This window comes from Mizuhopecten yessoensis, unplaced genomic scaffold (genome assembly GCF_002113885.1).
Source record: "Mizuhopecten yessoensis strain PY_sf001 unplaced genomic scaffold, ASM211388v2 scaffold10489, whole genome shotgun sequence".
Lineage (NCBI taxonomy): Eukaryota > Metazoa > Mollusca > Bivalvia > Pectinida > Pectinidae > Mizuhopecten > Mizuhopecten yessoensis.
Window position 1 is genome coordinate 181,775 of NW_018408572.1, and position 26,525 is coordinate 208,299.

The window sequence follows — 26,525 nt, forward strand, 5'->3', positions numbered from 1 at the left end:
GAATGAGTACTGCATATGCTGAACCAGTTGGGTTGATTATACACTATTCCAAACCTATTTTAAATCCCAAAATTGCTGACTTTGTGAGATCTTTCCTGTTGTTAGGATTCCTAGCTAACCCCAAACAAACCAAAACCGAGATGACAGTATGACATTCTGAACGTTCATTCAGTATCCTTCAAAAGCAAGCAATTGATATATAAAAAGACTTTAAACAGCATTTAGTGAAAACGATATTCACCTTCTTCAAAATAACAAATTGGTTACAATAGATTTTATAAAAGTGATCGATGAAATAATTTTATTGTAAAACTGTTCAACTGTAAAACTGATAAGGACACTGGAGGGATTGAGATATCTTTATGTGTTTTGTTTTGTCACGAATTACTTTTGGATCGATTGCGAGTGTTTGTTACATAATAACATGCACATTGCAGGCTAGATTTTATACCTACAATATTTAAATACCACCTGTATGTCTGGTAAGGGGATTTTGTTCCTTTTCAAACTGTTCAGGGAGGTTTATTCATGTGAATTGGGGACTTTGGAGAAAGGAGACCCAGGGTGATTTGGTGTGACCGAGTTTCATCTTAACGACAAATTTTCAGACCGCGTGCATACATATTATCATTGTGATTTTGTTCTGCTTCAATGTTAGCTGTAATGTATGTAAACAAAATGGCAAAGGTTTATGAACAGTTAGCTTTTCTATTAAATGTCTATTATAATTTTAAACAGTGAGGTTTAATTGTCTACTTTGAATGAAGGCTTAAGTTTGTATAAACAGTTGACACCTTTTGTGAGTTTACGGTAACAGATTTGATGTTTGTTTGTTAGGGTCTGGAGACTTTAAATGGCCATAATTACGTTAACCATTTGTAAGGAAATGCCGTTTTAACTTTGTAAAATATCTGATAGGCTAGAGATATCACAATATAGCTATCAATAACCAATCTTACCTATCAAACTGGTATATTAACCATTGAGAAGTACTGGTTGTCATATTGCTAGGGTTTGAAGACGATTCTGTATGTCATTGGCCTAGATAAAACCAAGGTACTCAATAAACACAACCAGACTTTCTATAACTATTATATCTATACCTTGATTGATGTGTTTTATATACTCAAGGTGCTGGCAACTCTGCTGTTAAAGGACAAATATAACATACTGTTTAGGGGAAGGGGTGGGGGGTTAATTCATGCAGAAAATATTCATCAGTATGAGTATTTTATGGGGGATGAAAATTGTATATGACATCAAAGTTGTCTCAGTAAAAGACAATTGTACTAATTGAGGGGTTGTCTCGATTCGTTAATGTAGAACATTTGAGCTTACAAGGGGTTGTCTCAATATAGAAAAATTATACTAACAGGGGGTTGTCTCAATATAGAAAATTTGTACTAATAGGGGGTTATCTCAATATAGAAAATTTGTACTAATAGGGAGTTGTCTCAATGTAGAAAATATGTACTAATAGGGATTGTCTCAATGTAGAAAATATGTACTAATAGGGGTTGTCTCAATAAAGAAAATTTGTACTAATAGGGGGTTGTCTCAATGAAGAAAATTTGTACTAATTGTACAGGATATTTGTCTCAATGTAGAAAATTTGTAGTAACAAAGGATTGTCTCAAAGTAGAGAATTTGTACTAAAAAAGTTTTTTTTCAATGTGGAAAAATTGTACTAATAGGGGGTTGTCTGTGTGAAGAAAAATTGTACTAACAGGGGGTTGTTTGTGTGAAGAAAAATTGTACTTACAGGGGATTGTCTCAGTGAAGAAAAATTGTACTTACAGGGGATTGTCTCAGTGAAGAAAAATTGTACTAAAAAGAAGTCATTGGAATAGAAAATCTGTTGAGACATCTCAGTATAAGAAATTAGTACTAGCATGGAGTTGTCCGAGTGTGCAAAATTAATGCTTACACAACACAATATTTCTGAGATAATGATAGAGGCTTTAAACCATTTTGTGAAGACCTATAAATGTTAACTTCCATTTCTATATATGGAAACAGCATGGTAAAATCAAAATATGCCTGAAAAGTACTTTAATGAACATATTTCACAAGATAATGGAGTAAAATTTTCTAGCAAAGCAGAATTCTCATGTGTAATGGCTTTGTTGAGTCACGATGGTGAAAACAATTCTGAAAGTTACTGAAGCTAGCCAACAGATTCATTCTGGGAAGACTTGCAAGCAACATTAACCATGAGGTTTGATTGAGAAACGTAGAATTTCAGTCCACAGCGTGTTGGGAAATGCAGATTCCTCCTTATACAGCCAGCAGACTGGAACAATCTACAAGGTACAGGCGAGGAAATAACATTGATTCAGAGCCACATTTGTGGTCCGGAGTTCTGAGAACACAGAGCACAGCAATTATAAAACAGAATTGATAATGGCACCTATGATAAACAATATGTCTGTATCCAGATATATCAAACAAATAGACAGTGTCTCTATCACTGCAAATTTATTTTTCTAAAAATCATAAAATTAGTTTCAGCTTGTAATTGTCAGAATGCCAGGTACCATGATTAAATTCATCTGCCGAGGTAAAGTTCATGATAAAAGATTGATACATTTATCTGAACTGGACTTGCCCAGTCATTGATTTGGTAAAGCTCAAATGTGACTTTAGGGGTGAATGGGTTAAAGATCATGAAGCAATATACAAACTGTAGATCAGGATGTAGAAAACTCATTACAATTTCTAGCTCTTTTATGATTATCTTATAGATGAAGATAAATCAATGGTAGACTAATTGGGTGTTAGCTAGAGAAATTTGCTACAATAGACACTAAAGGAAATTACTTACACAACTGATAGCTTATTTGTAAGGAAAGTTTACCAAATAATTTCAGATATCAAAAGAATTGTGTTCAATAAGTGGTTAGACTGGTACCTCTGTAATACAGTACTGACCAGTGATATATTAATAGGATTATTTTTTTTAGTGATGAGAACATATTTAAACTAAATGCATTTGTTACCAATTTCGGTTGAACCCAGTATGAGGTATATTAAATGATGAGTAAGATTTTTACAGATTAGTTCCAGATCTGCCTGGCGCCATAGAAGGATAAGCCTTTTCTCAATAGTATGTAGAGTCAACACATTGAGTAAAATACCTGTTGTTTGCATCTATCAAAGACCTACTGAATGGTCTGTTACTTATTTATTGGGCAATCTTTATCCTTCCCCATGCTTTTGTTGGTCAAGTAATAATTGTGAAGTGGTCTGCATCTTAAGAAGCTTTATTCCATTTTTAGAAAGTTTAAACATTTTAATGATGTTTCAACAGAATATGTCAAATGCTACCAGAAGATTACATAAGAAACTCAGTTCCTATTTAGCTAGCAATATGTGATCATTTATAAACATACTTCTATTGAAAAAATCTGATTTTAGGCAAATTGAAAGATAATTATTTTATTTGCATTACCCTTTACTAGGACTACCCATTTCATCTTGAATCTTAACAGATGTTTGACTGTATTGAGCATGCATTACAAGGTCAGAATTACTGCTCTGTATTAAGCCCTTTTGTAATTTAGGTTCAAGAAGAGAATTTCAGTTTAGCCTACAAACTAATTATGATAGAATTTAACAAACAGCTGTAGCATGGCTTGTCAATCTTCTGAAATTTCTATGGGGGAGATTCTGTGTACTCATTATATCAAAAATGGCATAGTTTCAGTTTTTTCTTTCAGATGAAATCATTAGATCTTATAATACAGGACTATACAACTGTGTAGCTATAGCAAATTCAATAGTTTGAAATATTAAATTTAAAGGTCAAAATCAGGGGAGGGGGTATTTTTCGTTGCCTATATGTTGAACTTTAAAATTTGTCATTCAGTCTTATGACCTTGAATTGTAAATAATCTGAAGTGTAAGGTTGTAGAAATTGATCTTAGTTTATGGCTTTACTATCATTTAACTGCTAGGGAGAGAGTCAACCTGCTGTAATTTCATTTAAATCCAGCAATATGATAATATATCACTCTGATATTTACGTAGGTAAACATAGCCGGTTGAATACAGTTTTATGGATGGTTCTCCCAGACTGAAATTCAAGTTGTCCCTGAGTTACGCATGTTCATAAGAACATTTCATACAAGAAAGTCCAACATGTCTGTTGTGAATGAAATTAGGAAATATAATTGCATTTCAGGCTTGAAAGCCCAGCATACTCTTAGAGGATTTTGTAACTTGAATACAGATTATTCTGGATTTAACTGTAACATGGTTTATATCAATTAAGTAATCAAGCATTAAAAATAGTTTATAATAATCACTAATATCATCACTAACCAGTACAGGGAAACCTCATTGCACTGAATAACTGAAAAATTCCAGACTCTACAGATTTTTATATAGAGACGGAACACCAAGCTTCCTTACAGCCTGAGGTCACAAGCAAGGTGCTCCAAAATAGTTATGCATTGCTTATATCACACTTGTCTGGCAGTGGGAAAACGTCTACAAATCCTCCCTAACTACTAAGCCAATTTCAGCAAAACTTTATATGCATTTTTGGTATATTATGCGGTTGAGCACCTAAAATTATTTTTCATTTTCATTTTTGTTTTGCCGTATCTGCACATTTCAAGCCCTATCTGGACAAATTCTCCTGAACTTTGAAACTTTTTTTAAATGGTTGATTTTTAATTTTGGGATTCAAGCTGACCACCATCAGGCCTCTGAGAAATTGCAGTTGTAACTGAAGTTCTTTTCAGATGACTTTGTACGAAATTTGTACAAGTGATATGTAAGGGATATACTTCAGTCAGATCAAATGGCTGACTTTCAGGATTCCAGATTCCAGATGGCTGCCTAAATGGTCTCTGCTTTGATAATACATTTATGCTAATAAGTTGAGTTCTGTTGTGCATGCAGATTTGAATGAGAGAAAAGGACTTTTTACCAATTTACTGCCAAATAATGGAGAAAAAACAACAATTCAGTGTAGTTTTTTTTATGTCATTTTGATGACAGAAAAATGTATGCTCCCCAGGGAGTTGAGAAATGTATTGACTGGTTGCAAAGGCCCTATAACCAAGGATAATAATTTGTGAACCGCTTTGAGACAACCTACGAACTAGGATGTGATAAAGCGGTATATTGAAGAACCTCCAATTATTATTATTATTATTAAACACTTGTAAAATAAATCCCATAACCCAAATAAAAAGTACCGTTGTGAGAGTAATACTTTTTTACCTCGCATTGTTGTGCAAGCTTTAATTCCATGAAATAATTCTAATTTGGAAAACTACAAAATATCAGTGTAGTGAAATTCAACAAGTATGTATTATTAGTTACCTGTGAACTTACAGTTCTAGTCAAAGATTGAGGTCACAAGCCAGGTTTTGGTGTTGTCTAAACTACACCAGACAGCCATCATGAATGCAATTTAATTTAATTTATCATAGAAAATAAAAAAAAATATAAAAACTCGAGATATATATCAATATTACGTTGTATTTCTATTGATGTTTTCAAGTTTGATTACATAATGTCTTGTCGGAATCTTGTCTGGATAACAGGCTGTAACATGTGTTACTCTGGTCGAGGTGTATGATATTATCTACCGCCTTGAGCGATGGTCGTATCATATAACAAATACACCTCCTATGGTATAGGTGGATATCCCCAGCGCACTCAGGCCATCTCCACAGTAAGTTACCTGGAGCTATCACATGTTTACCTATCGGGTATTAGAACAGCTGTTAAGATTTCCGTAGGGCAGGGATTATATTTGGATCAGAGGACACCAATAACTTGCTATAGATACACATGTAAAAAGACATTGAAAATGTGATAATTATACTTATTTCTTCAAGAATAAATATGAGAAACTTTTTTTTTTTAAAGTTTGCAGTATGGTGTTATAGGCAATGCACTGTGACTCGATCTTCTGTGTGGGATTTAAAAATTTGGTGAAGCTATCTTTCTATTGAAAAATTTGTTTCTGTGTTGTAATTGTTTCAGGAAGTCAGTCTGTGGAAATTTTGTTAAATAATCAACTGTGAAATATACCATTGATTTGAAGAATCACTATCAGCTACTAGAAATAAAGAATTCTTATAGTGTTGACTGTTGAGAGATTTATAGATTTCCACCATTGTTTGTGAAAGACAATACATCAAATTATATTCGGATAAAAAAAGTGAAGCTTTTTTGTTCATCGAGGTCAATTTACTTTTCTGTTCCTTCTAAAATATTCCGTGTTGTGGCTTTTAGCAATTGGCAACCTGCTGTTGGGTAAGAATTCTTCCTTTTTCTCCGCTGTTTTTCCTGCCAAAAGGTTAATTCTTGTGGTCTATATGCATACTCCCCACGTGCATTAGTGTCCGAAGCTATTAGCGCCTGTGTGCTGAGACAAACGATTGTCTCACCTGTGAGTGGGCCGGTATAGAACATCTCCCAACATTAATCTTAATGATGGTTTCCTCAGCCAAACGTGGAAACGTAGATTCTTTGTGGTGGACTTGAACATTTCCTAAAATATGTACGAGTCTTCTTCTTTATGGATGGTTACAGATCTGTTCGAGTGAGTTTTTGACAGCTTTAAACAACAGGTTTATTGTTTCTGTGGAAGTGCATACAAATAGCTAGCTGTGAAGAATCAGGAAGACACGATTTATAGGGGAAAAAGCAGTCTTGTGAGAATGATTCATACAAGTTGATGATTTACTGAAAAGTGTGTTTAAATTGATATGTTTCCTACATAAGTGGTGGTTCTGTGCAGAGATAACAGTTGGATACTTCATTTCATCCTTACATCTGTTAGGTGTTTTTATGTTGCTGCCTGAAGCAACATTGCCATCTTAAAGGTTTTCAAGTCATATAATTGTAATTTGCGTTTCATCAGATTTAAGTTTGGAAATTTTTCAATTATTGGTTTTAATGAAAAAATAATTGTAAGCTAGTCATTTCGAAAAACTGTGATTTTATTTAACTTGTACAAGTCTATTGAGTGTTTAACATTAGCAGTGGTCTGCATACATTTACTGAATGATGATGCTGCTATTAGACTTAAATTTCATTCCATTAAGTTTGGAATTGGAATATTTTTATGGGTAGATTATCTCATTTATATAATTGACTAAATTTTGATTGTACAACATGTTTATAATACTAGAATCAAATTTCTAACAGATGTACATCTGAAACCTGAAATCAAGTGTTCCATGGATATTCCATTGTTTGTTAGAAAGACCAATTTAAACCCGTTTTTGAAAATGTTTTGACTGGAAAATTAGATACAAATGGCTTATTGATTAGAGGTGTTTTAACGTGAGTCTGTCTATAACATGTATGTAAATGACACACTTTAAAGGTTTTGTTACCATGCAATATATATATGTGTCGATTTTTGTTGATTGAGATATTGATTTTGTGGAAATTTAACAGGTTTTTTGTTGTTTGTGAGTGCCACACTGTTTATTGGAGTGAAAACTCCCGACTCTAATTATTCAGTTTTGAAAAAACTAAAACCTAATGCATTCGATTTTAATGGATACCTGGGTGGATTTTCATGTATCATTAACTGTGTAATGGATGTTGTCCATCGTGTAGTACTTTGTGCTGTTTTTATCTCTATGTTGGAGCTTAATCAGTTTTTTTTTTGATCCCCAGAAATCTATAGCTTTGTGAGTTATGAGTTGTGAGTTGATAGATATGAGGAATGATTTCAGGTCAGCAATATACCATACTATAATTTCTGGACTTATCGTCTAATGCTCCTTTCCTTATGAAGGTCAGCAGAAAACTTGACTATTTCATCACAAACCTTTAATATACAATTCTTGCACTGCTGCCTAGGTTATGTGATACTACAGTTACCAGACTTATGTTAAGTCACCAGGACTTTGACACAAAACTATTTATGTTTTAGGTTATATACATTTAATTGTACATTTTCAAATTTGATTAAAATTTAGTTATGATTTTTTATAGACTTAAGATTCCTAACATTTTGTTTGTAGATAAAATTTAGTTATGATTTTTGATAGACTTATTGATTCCTAACATTCTGCTTGTAAATAACATCATTGAAATAACTATGGTTCTTAGCATTTGTAAGTACATAACTATTGTTCTTATCATTTGGTTAGTACAAAACTAGGGTTCTTAGAATTGACAAGCACTTGATTTTGGTTCTTATAGCATTTGGTCACTACATAGCTATGGTTTTTAACATTGACCAGTAAATTGGATCTTGTCATGGATTGATCCCGATTGTGGTTCGTAACATATGTTCAGTGCTTCACTATGGTTCTTAACATTGGCCAGCATATAGCTGTATGGTTCTTAACATTGGTAAGCATATAGCTGTATGGTTCTTAACATTGGCCAGCATATAGCTGTATGGTCATTAACATTGCTGGTACCTGATTGTGGTTCTCAACATTTTGTCAGTACATAGCGTGTATGGTTCTAAACATTTACCACTATCAGTTTAAAATTGTTCTAAATATTTTGTCACTGTGGAATTTGGATCTTGATATTTCATGGATACTCAAAAACTGTGGTTATGTTTTCACTCCTATTTTGTCCTCCTATGTTATAAACAGGTTTTCATTATTGTGTCAATTCCTAACGATTCTGGACCATTTTGTTGATAACCTAGTGATAATTGGCAGTTGTCTACATAATAGGTTCTATAGAACTTCCTTTTGTCCTTGGTAGATAGATCCAAAGATGATGGTCAATTACAATATAACTGTGACTATAGGATTCATTCCGAGGCATAGAAGATCCTCTGTATGTTTGATATGTACATCTGGTGGTGGAAATCCTGACATTTGACGGCTTCCCTAACGACACAAGTAGGCGTTATGTCCAGCCCAATCGATATTACCTTCATAATTGGGACTAAATTACAATGGATTCTAGGCATAAAAATCAATAAATGTTCAAATTTCATCTAAGGTTGTATGTTACCTTCTGTATCTTCTATCTGAAATAGGTCCACATGGAATAAGATATAATTTCATTTGTTAATGGCAATGTTTGGTTTGGTTTGGTTTAATTTTGTTCAACGTCCTATTAACAGCTAAGGTCGTTTATGGACATGCCTCCATGTGTGTATGTAGGAGATAGGGTATGTTGGTGTGCTTGCCTCCTTGTCATAGCCTGGATCTGATGCCAAATTTATAGTGCTATCTCACTGAAATGCCATGCCGCAGGCACCCACCACAGCATTCTGCCCGATCACATTATACTGACAATGGGTGAACCAGTTGTTGCCATTCCCCTAAATGCTGAACGTTAAGCAGGGAATAACAACTATCATTTTTAAGGACTTAAATATGTCCCGGCCTTGGGACAGAACCCATTGCCTTCCTGACTTGGGCAAACGCTCAACATTCAAGCCAAAAGTGAGGTGTTGCCAAGCACAGCGTTAGTTAATCAAAGGCAGTTAGAAGTAAAAAGAAAGATAAAGATCCCAAATATTGCAATGGGCGAAGTAAATTTATTATGGTCGCTTTTGTGTCCCCAAATAGAGAACACCAAAGCAAATCCCCAATTCTGCAGCGGGTTCCGACATTAATCGCCTCCTACGACACATGCAGTGGGTAACAGCAGGTGTATTCTTTTCCTGATCCCCCCACCTGCAGGAGTGTGATGGCAATGTAGATCTGCATGATTCTTAATATCAAATATTATTTCGGAATTTCGAAGGATTGGTTGCAGATACTGGGAGGTTTTTGGTGTTTAAGGGTTTCAGGATTGGTGCAGGTTCATATCTAGGATATTCTGATACTCAGATTCTCATATAGTTATATATCTGGGGTAAGTCTCCTATTTTACTGACTAGGACATCCTTGGAAGGGAATTTCGTGATCGCTACATCTTATTGGAAAATGGTGAGAGGCTGCCTTAGAGTAAATGTGTTTCTTGCCCCGTATTTCTGACATATAATTATAAACACTTGACATGATGTTTAGCATCTTTAGGTTCTTTATTGTAATTGTAATGAATCTTTGATGTTGGCACTGCGGAACAGACATCTGACCTTTAACTGGAAAATGGCGGGGAACTGGAGAATTGAGATGTTTCCGACATTAGGAAGTTGGTAGGGCTTCACAGCTATTGAAATAAATCTTTAATGAAGGTAGTTTGTATGCTCCATCTTCACACAATTACCTGATTCTCCTTATCCTGTATATTTGTGTAAGGTACAAATTAATAATTGATGAAGCTCACAGGCATAGCTAGACAGGGAGTACCTATATAAACATAAAAGATGTATTGTCTAGGTGTTTTTAGCGTGGAGTATAATAAATTATCTCCACAATGTTTTATTCTCGGACGTGAAATCTGATTCTTTATTTTAATAAGCTGCAGTGGCTGAGGTCAAACAATCACTGTTTGAAGAGGTCAGTGAACTGTTAAATACAACATGGCCAAGACTGATGTTGTTGTGAATGATGATGTAATGATTAATCAAGGCCTGCGTGACACTTGGGAAATTATGTGAAAGCGTGTCATATAAACAGCACGTTGTCAGGGTATGTGGATTCGTGTGTTCATGTGTGTAAATTGGACATAGCTTTAAGGCTGTATAGGAATTTGTAATTGGAGATTTTGTGGTAATTTATATGTTATATAATTGCCTTATTATTTGATGATATGTTTTGGTATTATGTGAGAGATCAAGGTTAAAAGGTCAGTATTAAGAAGTCTTGAATTAACTGGGCAAGATAGCTGAAAACGTGGTAAATTTAGAAAACAACATAGAGTGTCTGTCAAATTTGAAAAGGATGCGGAGAAAGTCTCGTCAAGTTCAGAAACTAATATCATAATTAACAAATGGCAAAGGTGATCATCTTCACAAATTATTCAAGGGTACTCAATACGATTGATGCTAAGTGCTAAGTGCTTGTCAAATTGGACGATGCCCTAAAAGTATGTTTCAGGTATGTGTTTGGATGAGGTGGTGTCAGTTTAGACAGGAATCTTAATGAAATAGCATGGTTTGTCAGTTAAGACAATTATCTGTACAATATGGTGTCAGTTTAGACAGGTTTCTCTATGAGATGGTGAGTCAGTTTAGACAGGGTTCTGTATGTGATGGTGAGTCAGTTTATACAGGTACCTGTATGATATGGTGGGTCAGATTAGACAATTATCTGTACAAGATGGTGTGTCAGTTTAGACAGGTATTTGTGTGAGATGTGTTGGTTTAGACAGTTATCTGTATGCGATGGTGAATCAGTTTAGACCGGTTTCTGTATGCGATGGTGAATCAGTTTAGACCGGTTTCTGTATGCGATGGTGAATCAGTTTAGACAGGGTTTTGTATGAGATGGTGAGTCAGTTTAAACAGGGTTCTGAATGTGATGGTGAGTCAGTTTAGACAGATACCTGTATGAGATGGTGGGTCAGATTAGACAGGTATCTGTATGAGATGGTGAGTCAGTATAGATAGGTATCTGTATGAGATGGTGAGTCAGTATAGACAGGTATCTGTATGAGATGGTGAGTCAGTATAGACAGGTATCTGTATAAGACGGTGAGTCAGTTTAGACATATGTCATGCTATTTTGGACCGGTAGATGGTGAACATCAACATTTCCTTACCTGTATAATTGATTTATACTGAGAATACATCAGCATCTAGACACCTGTAACAATGTAAACAGGATGATTACAGATTTTGTTTTACAGGTGATCAGTATCACGTTCCCTGTGTTCAGTTTGTTTGTGTAAATATGGCTACGTGGGCACTCACACATGCTGTCGGATCACAAAAAGCTCTTCTGTATACCGACTCATAATGTGCAGCTTGTTTATGATTTCCTCAAAACTCTTTTTCTGTGGTGTATGGAATGGTTGGTGGCAGTGATATAGACTTTAGGAGAGCAGTTTTACATCTTTCACTAATTACACAGTGGCAGTTGTGTTATATCTATATGAGAGCTGCATGTGTATATAAAAAAGATACGCCCACATGCTGTCTGATGTTAAGGGAGGCTTTCCGATTCATTAATTTACAAAAGCTTTGTAATGGGTGTACTTGGCAAGTTATTCAACATAAATATAGCAACATCGATTAATAACAATTTCATTTATTTCTTTCCCTAAAAAAAAGAGAATAAAAAGTTAGAAATAATTTGTATTCGTTTATTAAGATGACCTTAAAATGCAAATTAATAAGATTGTGCATTAATTTACCTAATTATCACAGGTACAAAACTTACTGTTGGTTATAGTCTTGGGTGGCCTTTCCTTTTCCCTTCATTTGTTTCCATGGTAAAATCTAGGGTATCGCTAATTAATGGCACTTTCTCAGAGTTTACATTGGAGATCCAGGTGTATATCTAGATGTTCTGCCCCTGATGTTATCTTCACAGGGTCGGTTGCAGGCTGTGCCAAAGTTAGGGTGTGTAAGGTGTAGTTAACTTCGACTGGACATCTTTCCATGTTATCTCCAACATCCATCTCGTCACATCAAAAGAGTTGTTCTATACTACAACGGTGTAGGGAAGGAACTACAATACCGTGATGAGATATGGGAGAGAAACAACGTGTATAGAAATCGTCTTGTACATTATCAGATAATTCTGTTTCTGGTATTAACCAATTAGTTGATTCCTTTACTTGATCTTTGGAGGAAAACCTTCTTATTTTTGGAACCGTTTTAGTGGATACTTGTTGTCATTGGTCATTCTATCCGATTTTTCATTGGATGTATATCAGACAAATCGTATATTGGATAAAGAATTGGAAACCAGAAAGAACCAGTAAGCGTCAGACTATCCAAGCTAATATGAAGTTTTTGGAATTCTTCTTTTGTTGCTTTAGTGCAAGTTTCGTGGAGTCGAAAGTTTTTAAATTTCATCTTAATTGTCATCAAATCCAACAATCTCATCTCGCATACAAATGTTTAATGTCAAATTTGTAGCCTACCCAGTGTTTTCACTAAGTTTTAAAACAGGTGTTTGATTTTGAAAAAGAACCATCTGAATATTCCACTTAGTGTTTGTAATATTTCTTAAATATGCTGAAAGAATAGCATGTTCAGAGTTGATGAATAGCAGGCAATTTTTGGCAGCAACCAGGTTTTAATAGGATTATAATGCTACCTGCATGTTGTCAGATCTTCAAGACATTGTGTAGACAATTACTGATCAAAATCATAGATATCATTTAATATTAATTTTTGCATCGGTTGCATTGGCATAATTATCATCTGACTGAGCGTCTGACAGAAATCTGAAGGCAGATAATTGGAATTCTTCAGAATTGGGCTGGTCACGATGGTTTTATTTGTATGATACAGTAGCTTATCTTTTGAATGACGTCTCTTCATTCTCACGTGACAATTAAGCTTATAAGTAGATGAGGGAGGGGGTTCAGGAAGTTAGGGAAGTGAGATTGGAACCAGATAATGTATTTATAGAGACACAGCTTGGCTATAAACCTACCTATACTGTTATTTACACCACAGTCTTTGCTGCACGTTAGTTCACAGAAAGGTTTCTTCTGGGTTTAAGCTCTACAAGGTGTTTTTTCAGTAAGTACAATGTAAAGTGCTACTACTATTGATTACATCAGTGTTTTCTGTTGGATCATTTATTGGTACATGTTTATATTCTGTTGGATCATTTATTGATACATGTGTTTATTTCTGTTGGATCATTTATTGATACATGTGTATATTCTTCAGATTGGTATGTACAAGTGTATTTGTGGATTAACTATAGGATAGAAACACCTGAAGATGTGAATCTGTGGATTAATTAGGATAGAAACACCTGAGGGTGAGAATCTGTGTATTAATTAGGATAGAAACACCTGAGGGTGTGAATCTGTGGATTAATTTGGATAAAAACACCTGAGGGTGTGAATCTGTGTATTAATTAGGATAGAAATTCCTGAGGGTGTGAATCTGTGGATTAATTAGGATAGAAACACCTGAGGGTGTGAATCTGTGGATCAATTAGAACAAAACACCTGAGGGTGTGAATCGGTGGATTAATTAGGATAGAACACCTGAGAATTTACAAGTGTATCTGTGTATTAATTAGGATAGAAACACCTGAGGATGTGAATCGGAAGCTTGGTGATACAGACTGTTACAACACTCAATCAGCTGTAGGTAGGTTTTATCTAGGTGTAGGCTAATGATGATGCAAGGCTACTGCCATGAATAAGGTTATACAGATAGGTAATTTGTTTCCAAAACGATGTGCAGGTGACGTTTTTCGTTATTGTGGAGTATAAGTTGTTTACAGTGCTGTAACTGCTACAGTCCGAGGACCACACTTGTTGTGTAACCAAACTTACATGTATCATAATGATCTGAGCCAATTCTTCAGTTTGCGCCTTTGTTATTACGGTAGGTCAGTTTTGGCAGTAGAAGCTGATTTTCTGTTTTGAAGTAAGTCAATTTTCTAATTTGTAATTTTTGGCAGCTTTCATCTTTGTATTTTGTTTTCTACTTTTGATTGATTGGCTTTCATTAGTCAGTTTCCTAATTCGTGATCAGCCAAATTTTCGTTCAATAATTATTGAGTTTCCTATTTCGTCATACTTTAAGTCAGACTTCTACTTTGCAATTGTCAAATCTATACTTTCATATTAACTGATTTTTCTGCTAATAATTGGTCAGTTCCTTATGTGTAATTTGTCAGTTTTGCTATTTGTAATTGGGCAGTTTTTAACTCTGTAATTAGGGAAACTTATTGAGATGATAGCTGAAATAAGACAGAACCAGATCATTGTAGATGTAATTACGGAAACTTATTGAGATGATAGCTGAAATAAGACAGAGACAGATGATCATTGTAGATGTACTTTGGGAAACTTATTGAGATGATAGCTGAAATAAGACAGAGACAGATGATCATTGTAGATGTACTTAGAGAAACTTATTGAGATGATAGCTGAAATAAGACAGAGACAGATAATCATTGTAGATGTACTTAGAGAAACTTATTGAGATGATAGCTGAAATAAGACAGAACCAGATGATCATTGTAGATGAGATCTAACAAGTTTATTTTTGGTCAAGATTTCTATGTAATATTTGAAACCCTTTCCTGGTCAAGATTATACGTGGATAGAATATCTGAAACCATTGTAGGCTAGTATATTGGATAAGCCATCTTGAATTGGTATTTGACGGAAATTGGACCAAGGGTAACGGAAAGCAGGAGTTGAATTTGATACAGAATCAATTGATTTATTGATTTAACCATGTGAGATTCTGGTCCAGTCTGTACATAGTTTTACACTTGGTACAAATTATTCCGAAGTAGGACCTGTATTATTCCGATCGGAGGAAACCTTACTGTGCGTCGGGCTGGGGGCAAAAAGGTTCTTTCTTATTGGTGGCAAATCTGGGTCATCTTGACCTCGTTAGGATTAAGCAGACAGGTAAACTGTTCTTCAGTGTTAAAACACAAGTGTGAGAGTTAGAGTAATGTCATCTGTACCAATTCTTTGTATGTATGTAGACATTATGTAAGATTGGAGGGATACATGTTTCATTGGGGATCTCTAGATTGGGTTTGCCGTGTATGTGCCATCATTTAACATGATTCTAGGCTAATGTTCGCCTTACGATGTGAGTTAGGGATGTGAGCAGGATACAGTGAAGTTGATTGAATTAGCTGTGATATATAAAATGGTGCTGAATAGTAGGAGGAGTGGAATTAAGCCTGGATCAAGTCTATCATTGCTATTGCCAGGGGAAGTGTTATATGGACTGGTGTTTCCGCATCATACATCAGTTTAACTCTTTGTTTGTAGTATTTCTCCGATTCTAATTTAGTCTTGGTTACTTCAGAAATTGACTGTATTAAAAAAGGAATGTTTAAGAAAAAGTTTTTTTTTTTTTTTTTATAAAGTTAACTGATTTATTAATCTAGGCTGGTATGAAATGAAGCTAGAATGATTAATTTAAAAAGTTGTTTATTCAAATTGCAGGACTCTGTTTGTTATCCAGTACTTTTCTATGCAAAATTAGTGACACAATATCTGCCAACATAAAGATGTCAGCGTTATCTAGTGAAGTTTTTACCTGTCTAAGTGACAGTGTAAAGTCCAATCAGAACCACTGAGTTCCAGATGAGAATTGGTTTTCATTGACAGACACCAGCGATATTTAGATCTAATTGGATTTCTTAGCCCATAAAGATATCGGAAATTGTGCATTATTCTTTGATCACTTTGGAATTGCAAAGCCTTTGAAGATTGATATATGAAATGAAGCAAAATGTTGAGTGATCGCCAATGATTTGTTTTGTCGCCTATCAGTAAGGAATATCATTTGTGCAGGTTCTCTCGGAAAAATCATTATCTAAGTTCAATTTCACAATGAGTGATCAAAGTGACAAAACTTAATTGGAGTTAATCTCATCCTGAGGAAGGAATTGGAATTTTGTGACATAATCAGGAAGATTCTTGATTCCTTTGGATTAAAACCTTCAACATGAATTACCTATCGCCACAAGATCGTAGTCAGAGACCGCGTCGACGATCGTTGGCGCAGTTGTATACACTACCGGTCATTCCAGACAACGATGAACCTGTGGATTTTAACCAGGAACTGACGGAGGAAGAAGTGCGACAGATGATTAAACGTCAAAGTAAACGACGAGGTTCTTGTCCCGTCAACCCCAAGGTAAGACCAAACCCAAAGATATATATATATATAATGTTACCAACATTAGCAAGGTTCTGTCAATCCTAGGGTAAGACAAACCAAAAGATGTATTTATATGATATGCTATCATGCAACATCCACAAAGTCCGGTAAACCGTTGGTTGAGATGTAACCGAAAGATGTATGTCAATATAATGTTACCAGCGTCCACAAGGTTCTGTAAACCGTAGGGTGAGACATAACCCAAAGATCTATGTATATATAATGTTACCAGCGTCCACAAGGTTCTGTTAACCCTAAGGTGAGACATAGCCCAAAGATCTATGTATATATGATGTTACCAGCATCCACAAGGTTCTGTTAACCCTAGGGTGAGACATAACCCAAAGATCTATGTATATTTGATGTTACCATGGTCCACAAGTTAACCCTAAGGTGAGACATAGCCTATATATATATAATGTTACCAGCGTGCACAAGGTTCTGTAAACCCTAGGGTGCGACATAACCCAAAGATGTATGTATAATGTTACCAGCGTCCCCAAGGTTCTGTAAACCCTAGGGTGCGACATAACCCAAAGATGTATGTATATATAATATTACCAGCGTCCACAAGGTTCTGTAAACCGTAGGGTGAGACATAACCCAAAGATCAATGTATACATAATGTTACCTGCGTCCACAAGGTTCTGTTAACCCTAAGGTGAGACATAACCCAAAGATCTATGTAGGTATATTATGTTACCAGCGTCCACAAGGTTCTGTTAACCCTAGGGTGAGACATAACCCAAAGATCTATGTATATATGGTTTTACCAGCGTCCACAAGGTTCTGTTAACCCTAGGGTGAGACATACCCCAAAGATCTATGTATATATAATGTTACCAGCGTCCACAAGGTTCTGTAAACCGTAGGGTGAGACATAACCCAAAGATCTTTGTATATATGATGTTACCAGCGTCCACAAGGTTTTGTAAACCCTAGGGCGAGACATAACCCAAAGATCAATGTATACATAATGTTACCTGCGTCCACAAGGTTCTGTTAACCCTAGGGTGAGACATACCCCAAAGATCTATGTATATATGATGTTACCAGCGTCCACAAGGTTCTGTGAACCGTTGGGTGAGACATAACCCAAAGATCTATGTATATATGATGTTACCAGCGTCCACAAGGTTCTGTTAACCCTAGGGTGAGACATAACCCAAAGATCTATGTATATATAATGTTACCAGCGTCCACAAGGTTCTGTAAACCCTAGGGTGAGACATAACCCAAAGATCTATGTATATATGATGTTACCAGCGTCCACAAGGTTCTGTTAACCCTAGGGTGAGACATAACCCAAAGATCTATGTATATATGATGTTACCAGCGTCCACAAGGTTCTGTTAACCCTAGGGTGAGACATAACCCAAAGATCTATGTATATATGATGTTACCAGCGTCCACAAGGTTCTGTTAACCCTAGGGTGAGACATAACCCAAAGATCTATGTATATATGATGTTACCAGCGTCCACAAGGTTCTGTTAACCCTAGGGTGAGACATAACCCAAAGATCTATGTATATATGATGTTACCAGCGTCCACAAGGTTCTGTTAACCCTAGGGTGAGACATAACCCAAAGATCTATGTATATATGATGTTACCAGCGTCCACAAGGTTCTGTAAACCCTAGGGTGAGACATAACCCAAAGATCTATGTATATATGATGTTACCAGCGTCCACAAGGTTCTGTTAACCCTAGGGTGAGACATAACCCAAAGATCTATGTATATATGATGTTACCAGCGTCCACAAGGTTCTGTTAACCCTAGGGTGAGACATAACCCAAAGATCTATGTATATATGATGTTACCAGCGTCCACAAGGTTCTGTTAACCGTAGGGTGAGACATAACCCAAAGATGTATGTATATATAATGTTACCAGCGTCCACAAGGTTCTGTAAACCCTAGGGTGAGACATAACCCAAAGATCTATGTATACATAATGTTACCTGAGTGTCCACAAGGTTCTGTAAACCGTAGGGTGAGACATAACCCAAAGATGTATGTATATGTGATGTTTCCAGCCTCCACAAGGTTCTGTTAACCCCAGGGTGAGACATAACCCAAAGATCTATGTATATTTGATGTTACCAGCGTCCACAAGGTTCTGTTAACCGTAGGGTGAGACATAACCCAAAGATCTATGTATACATAATGTTACCAGCGCCCACAAGGTTCTGTAAACCGTAGGGTGAGACATAACCCAAAGATGTATGTATATATAATGTTACCAGCGTCCACAAGGTTCTGTTAATCCTAGGGTCAGATGTAACCCAAAGATCTATATATATATGATGTTACCAGCGTCCACAAGGTTCTGTTAACCGTAGGGTGAGACATAACCCAAAGATCTATATATATATGATGTTCCCAGCGTCCACAAGGTTCTGTTAACCGTAGGGTGAGACATAACCCAAAGATCTATGTATATATAATGTTACCAGCGTCCATAAGGTTCTGTAAACCGTAGGGTGAGACATAACCCAAAGATCTATATATATATGATGTTACCAGCGCCCACAAGGTTCTGTAAACCGTAGGGTGAGACATAACCCAAAGATCTTTGTATACATAATGTCAGTATTGTGAGAACTTGAATGTTTATTAAACTATGAACAGGAGTGGGATTTTTTTGTCTAACAGTGCATACTTTAGGTCAAGGTCATTGTGTCATCTGGAATGTTCAAAATGATCTCCAGACACTTACCGTACAAATGATAACAAAAAGCAGACAGGAACGTCTGTAATATTTACATTCAGTGGTAATACCCAGATCACAGAATGATTTTCTCTAAAACTGTTCAACCGTGATGGACAAACTATTATGCTTTTGATACTCACAATGGGGCATTATATCACAGGTCCATTGAGTTGTCTAACAATCAAAACACTTGCTTGGAATTACTTTGACTTCACACTACACTTTCCCTCCTAGAAGTAGCATGATTTATATACTAGTTTTATGAAGGAATAAAGAGATGCTTCAATCTCTATATATTCTCAATGTCATTATATATAGTAGGACGAGGAATAGTGATAAAGATAGTGCCGTCTCTGGCGCTCAAACCTGCGACCCTTGGTTCTCAAGCTTGATGCTCTAGTGCTGAGCTAGAGGGAAATTCCCCACAGCTGACACTTGTAAGGCAACTTAATCAATGCACATGTTTTACATCATGATAGGTAGAGAAAATGAGTAACCATATCAGATATCGCAATATGTCAAAGTGGCAGCCTTGGACTGTGAACAATTGGAAAACTTCACTGTAATTAATACAGTAACATCAGGACCAGGGACGTATTGGTCCAGGTATAACGCGCTAATGATGAATTGCTTGTAACACAGCTAGAGGTGTCTCTGTGGTCATGCAACAGTCTAGTCACTTGTTACCGACAATTTGGCCAGAGAAATTGTCCTGTGGGGTATGTCCATGCATCTAGTCACTTGTTACTGACTTGTCTAGAGGTGTGTCACAGTAAACAATCTAGTCACTTTATACTGACTCGTCTAGAGGTGTGTCACAGTGAACTATCTAGTCACTTGTAACTGACTTGTCTAGAGGTGTGCCACAGTGAATAATCTAGTCACATGTTACTGACTCGTCTAGAGTTGTGTCACAGTGAACAATCTACTTACATGTTACTGACTTGTCTAGACTTGTGTCACAGTGAACAATCTAGCCACATGTTACTGATTAGTTGTGTCACAGTGAACAATCTCGTCACTTGTTACTGACTTGTCTAGAGTTGCGTCACAGTGAACAATCTAGTCACTTGTTAATGACTTGTCTAGAGGTGTGTCACAGCGAACAATCTAGTCACTTTATACTGGCTTGTCTAGAGTTGTGTCACAGTGAACTATCTAGTCACTTGTAACTGACTTGTCTAGAGGCGTGTCACAGTGAACAATCTAGTCTCTTTATACTGACTTGTCTAGAGGTGGGTCACAGTGAACAATCTAGTCACATATTACTGACTTGTCTAGAGTTGTGTCCCAGTGAACAATCTAGTCACATGTTTCTGACTTGTCTAGAGTTGTGTCACAGGGAACTATCTAGTCACTTGTAACTGACTTGTCTAGAGGTGTGTCTCAGTGAACAATCTAGTCACTTTATAATGTGTCACAGTGAACAATCTAGTGTGTCACAGTGAACAATCTAGCCACATGTTACTGATTAGTTGTGTCACAGTGAACAATCTCGTCACTTGTTACTGACTTGTCTAGATGTGTGTCACAGTGAACAATCTAGTGTGTCACAGTGAACAATCTAGCCACATGTTACTGATTAGTTGTGTCACAGTGAACAATCTAGACACTTGTTACTGACTTGTCTAGAGTTGCGTCACAGTGAACAATCTAGTCACGTTATACTGACTTGTCGAGAGGTGTGTCACAGTGAACAATATAGGCACATGTTACTGACTTGTCTAGAGGTGGGTCACAGTGAACAATCTAGTCACTTGTTAATGACTTGTCTAGAGGTGTGTCACAGTGACCAATCTAGTCACTTTATACTGACTTGTCTAGAGTTTTGTCACAGTGAACAATCTAGTCACGTTATACTGACTTGTCGAGAGGTGTGTCACAGTGAACAATCTCGTCACTTGTTACTGACTTGTCTAGAGTTGCGTCACAGTGAACAATCTAGTCACTTTCTACTGACTTGTCTAGAGGTGTGTCACAGTAAACAATCTAGTCACTTTATACTGGCTTGTCTAGAGTTGTGTCACAGTGAACAATCTAGACACTTGTTACTGACTTGTCTAGATGTGTGTCACAGTGAACAATCTAGTAACTTTATACTGACTTGTCTAGAGGTGGGTCACAGTGAACAATCTAGTCACTTGTTAATGACTTGTCTAGAGGTGTGTCACAGCGAACAATCTAGTCACTTTATACTGACATGTCTAGAGTTGTGTCACAGTGATCAATCTAGTCACTTTATACTGACTTGTCTAGAGTTGTGTCACAGTGAACTATCTAGTCACTTGTAACTGACTTGTCTAGAGGTGTGTCACAGTGAACAATCTAGTCACTTGTTACTGACTTGTCTAGAGGTGTGTCACAGAGAACAATCTAGTCACTTTATACTGACTTGTCTAGAGGTATGTCACAGTGAACAGTCTAGTCACTTTATACTGACTTGTCTAGAGTTGTGTCCCAGTGAACAATCTAGTTACATGTTACTGACTTGTCTAGAGTTGTGTCACAGTGATCAATCTAGTCACTTTATACTGACTTGTCTAGAGGGATGTCACAGTGAACAATCTAGTCACTTTATACTGAATTGTCTAGAGGAGTGTCACAGTGAACAATCTAGTCACTTTATACTGACTTGTCTAGAGGTATGTCACAGTGAACAATCTAGTCACTTTATACTGAATTGTCTAGAGGTGTGTCACAGTGAACAATCTAGTGACTTTATACTGATTTGTCTAGAGGTGTGTCACAGTGAACAATCTAGTCACTTTATACCGACTTGTCTAGAGTTGTGTCACAGTGAACAATCTATTCACTTGTTACTGACTTGTCTAGAGGTGTGTCACAGTGAACAATCAAGTCACTTGTTACTGACTTGTCTAGACGTGTGTCACAGTGAACAATCTAGCCACATGTTACTGATTTGTCTAGAGGTATGTCACAGTGAACAATCTAGTCACTTTATACTGAATTGTCTAGAGGTGTGTCACAGTGAACAATCTAGTGACTTTATACTGATTTGTCTAGAGGTGTGTCACAGTGAACAATCTAGTCACTTTATACCGACTTGTCTAGAGTTGTGTCACAGTGAACAATCTAGTCACTTTATACTGAATTGTCTAGAGGAGTGTCACAGTGAACAATCTAGTCACTTTATACTGAATTGTCTAGAGGTGTGTCACAGTGAACAATCTAGTCACTTTATACTGACTTGTCTAGAAGTGTCTCACGGTGAACAATCTAGTCACTTTATACTGACTTGTCTAGAGGTATGTCACAGTGAACAATCTAGTCACTTTATACTGACTTGTCTAGAGTTGTGGCACAGTAAACAATCTAGCCACATGTTACTGATTTGTCTAGAGGTATGTCACAGTGAACATTGTAGTCACTTTATACTGACTTGTCTAGAGGTGTCTCACAGTGAACAATCTAGTCACTTTATACTGACTTGTCTAGAGGTGTCTCACAGTGAACAATCTAGCCACATGTTACTGATTTGTCTAGAGGTATGTCACAGTGAACAATCTAGTCACTTTATACTGATTTGTATAGAGGTGTCTCACAGTGAACAATCTAGTCACTTTATAATGACTTGTCTAGAGGTGTGTCACAGTGAACAATCTAGTCACTTTATACTGTCTTGTCTAGAGTTGTGTCACAGTGAACAACCTAGTCACATGTTACTGACTTGTCTAGAGTTGTGTCACAGTGAACAATCTAGTTACATGTTACTGGCTTTTCTAATATCTTTTAAGCCTAATGCTCATAGAGATGGTAGCACAAAATATGTACTCCAGAAAACCTGAGTCTTTATTCAAGGGAATGTATGTCATTATTATATTGTGAACCATGTAGTTGCTTGCTAAAGCGTTAAATTATTTAGTCTGTTATTTCTGTCTCTGCAAGAAAAAATAATCTTTTAGCTCTCACAGTCATCACACCTTCAGTCCTTGGTTAGAATTTTTATGGAGAAAAGTTGAGAATCAGAGAATGACCTTGACATTGAATAAACCGATATAGTATAGTAAGAACAACTGTATACTACCTGTGATGCTTGCGAGGAGGCATATTAAGCCCTTAAAAAGCATGTAAAATAGGTTAACAGGTGGCACAGAATCTCAATGTTCCTCAATTAAACCTTGTGTACAGATTGCTTATACGTGAAGTCTGTCAAACAAGGGGGTGAGCTAATTGCCGGGCACCATGGTTTATAATTGATAAAACAGGATTTGTTTAGATTACATTACAGTTAATAAAGCTATGCAATGTATGTGTAGGATAGTTGTATTTCCAGCGACGTCTGTTGAGTCATATTAGTCAACGTCGATCCTTGTCTGCACAAAGGTTTCTGTGCAATAAGTCTTAAAGGATTACTGTCATTTTCGTAAAACTCCCTGATATTGACCATATATATCATAGACATCTGACATTCAATACGAACCCCGGCCCAGTAGCCATCTTGGATTTTGAATTTAAGTGTAGAACTCTTTTATTTGGGAGGTACATATATCACAGTATTAAATAGCATATGATTTATCGAAATGCCTGATTATGTGTGACTTTGCTGAAAGGATTAAGTGTATCAAAAAACTCCTTTGAAATTACCTTAGATGACAAACCGAAGAACTCCGTCCTTATAGAATTGCTTAATCGTTATTCAGGAGATTTAAAGTGACTTTATATTCACCATGAATGCATAACGATATTGCCCTGCTATAACATCATCAGAGGCCCTGAGTACCACTGTATAACTATGAGCCTTGTAATTGGCATGTCCTTTGAGTGTTTAAGCATCAAGTTACACCCATTAAACATGTGCTTGCTCCTAAAAAAAAATTCAATTCAAACAGGTCGTCCTCAATTTGTGCACATTTTCTTCTTCTTGTGAAAGATTCATAAAGCTTGGTTTCCATTTGACAGACTTGTTTACTGTTCAGGCTAGCTTGCTATCATGCAGTGTCTACAATGATCTTATAGTTTTTTTCTATCGGTATGTTGGCTTGAGCAAGTCCATAAATGTGTGACCCAAGAAAAGTTCTGCATAAGTTTGTAGGCAAGACTAATCTTCTTTTTTTTTAAATTACACCAACTTTAAAGGTATTGCATAATATTTTATAAACCTTTTCATGCCTTCTGCACTATAAAGAGACTTGCAATCTTGAAAGACTTACAGAAATTGTTTTAATTTGAAGGGGGAAAAAAGCTTGAAACACAAAAGAAGATATTTCAACATATTCAGCATGAAAACAACTAAACACTGTCTTATTTATCAAATGATTTCAAACAGCACAGAACTCTTAGAATTTTGACCACAGCTGTGTTCAGAGAGATGTAACCTTACAGTGAAGAGTCCAGACACTTAGGTTACAGAGCTATGTTTACATAGAGAAGTCACAGCAGTGTCCCTACCACATTGTGTAATCTACTGAACTGAAATTCAGCCATAAATCCACAGATACATCTGTTTTGGTGATATCAAGGTGTGAGAATAAGAGATAAAGTATTGTGTATTGCCCAATGGAACATTATGTATAGAGATTGTCCACGCTGTATTTGTGTAGACTGGGTTGAATATAACTCATCATTACTTCACTCATTAGGTAGTAACTCATGATCATACAGTAAAACGTGTCTAAACAGAACATTACTGGGACTGTTTATAGCAAAACCTGTCTAAACAGAACACGATTGGGACTGTTTATAGCAAAACCTGTCTAAACAGAACATTAATGGGACTTTATAGTAAAACCTGTCTAAACAGAACATTACTGGGACTGTTTATAGTAAAACCTGTCTAAACAGAACATGACTGGGACTGTTTATACTAAACCAGTCTAAACAGAAAATTACTGGGACTGTTTATTGTAAAACCTGTCTAAACAGAACATGACTGGAACTGTTTATAGTAAAACCTGTATAAACAGAACATGACAGGGACTGTTTATAGTAAACCAGTCTAAACAGAACATGACTGAACTGTATAGTAAAACCTGTCTAAACAGAACATGACTGGGACTGCATGTTTATAGTAACCAGTCTAAACAGAAAATTAATGGGACAGTTTATAGTAAAACTTAACTAAACTGAAAATTATTTCTGTTCAATTAAACAGATTTCATTACAGGTTTCCAGAGGATGTGGAATACACTTGAAACAGTTTGCACCTTTGTATAATTTGATGCAGAAAACTCTTAAAAGTTTTCACTTACATTCTGTTAAAGATTTTCTGGTCTTCAGTTTAAGGATGCTTTCCTGTATTAACTCATTCACCCCTGAAATTTCATAATGAACTATTCCATCCTTTGAATTGGCAGAGTTCAAATGTGTCTTCAGGGGTTAAAGAGTTCAGGAAGAGATCCTGGAGATGTGAGTAGGAAGGGGAGGGATAGTAGTAATATTTCGAGGCTTGCTTGGCTATATATACAACCCAGCTGCCATAAACCTTATGATAAGATTGTAACTAGGTTGACTTATCCAGACAAACATCTGATGTCTTTTTTTATTAATTAGATTAAGTTGTAATCAAAATCAAATTAAACCTTAAGACTTGTGAGAATATTTCTTTGAGATAAGTATGATGGTGCACACAGACAGGTACCTGAACAGTTACATTTAAAATGTTGATATGATACTTTAAGACGCTTTTAAGAATGTAGATGGTTAGACAGTAAAGATATGTCTTTACCATCTTTTAGATATGTTTAGAAGGTCATCATAAATTGAATCACCAACCAGGAGTCATTTCCATACCCACAAGCACACTGCATAATGTATTTTTTTTTTTATTAAAATGCTGTAAACCACACTGGTCCCCATGACCTTGATTGACCTTTGCTGACACTGGTTGACCCTGACTTATTCAGCTGGTTTGAGGTGAAGGGAGGTGCTGTAGACCTCACTGTTTCTCCATGACCTTGACTGACCTTGACCCTGACTGACCCTGACTAGACCTGGCTGATCTGAAGTGACACCAGCTATAGATTCAGAGGTGCTATTAGACCACACAGGTTCCCCCACTACTCTGACTGACCTTGACCCTGACTGACCTGATCTGAAGTGACACCAACTATAGATTCAAAGGTGCAATTAGACCACACAGGTTCCCCCACTACTCTGACTGACCTTGACCCTG

The 26,525-nt window shown here is 36.3% G+C and overlaps 1 protein-coding gene across 3 annotated transcripts in view; it reads left to right on the plus strand.

Annotated features, from left to right (window-relative positions):
* Nucleotides 1-26,525, plus strand: part of LOC110460848 (5'-AMP-activated protein kinase subunit gamma-1-like) — a 331,224-nt gene that overhangs the window by 99,754 nt on the left and 204,945 nt on the right. Inside the window, exon 2 of one of the 3 annotated variants that reach the window (XM_021514031.1) lies at nt 15,958-16,654. The exons of the other annotated variants lie outside the window; for them this stretch is intronic. Coding sequence (XP_021369706.1) covers nt 16,463-16,654 — 192 coding nt within the window. The 5' untranslated portion in view covers nt 15,958-16,462. The remainder of the gene's footprint in view (nt 1-15,957; nt 16,655-26,525) is intronic. 3 annotated transcript variants of the gene reach the window in all.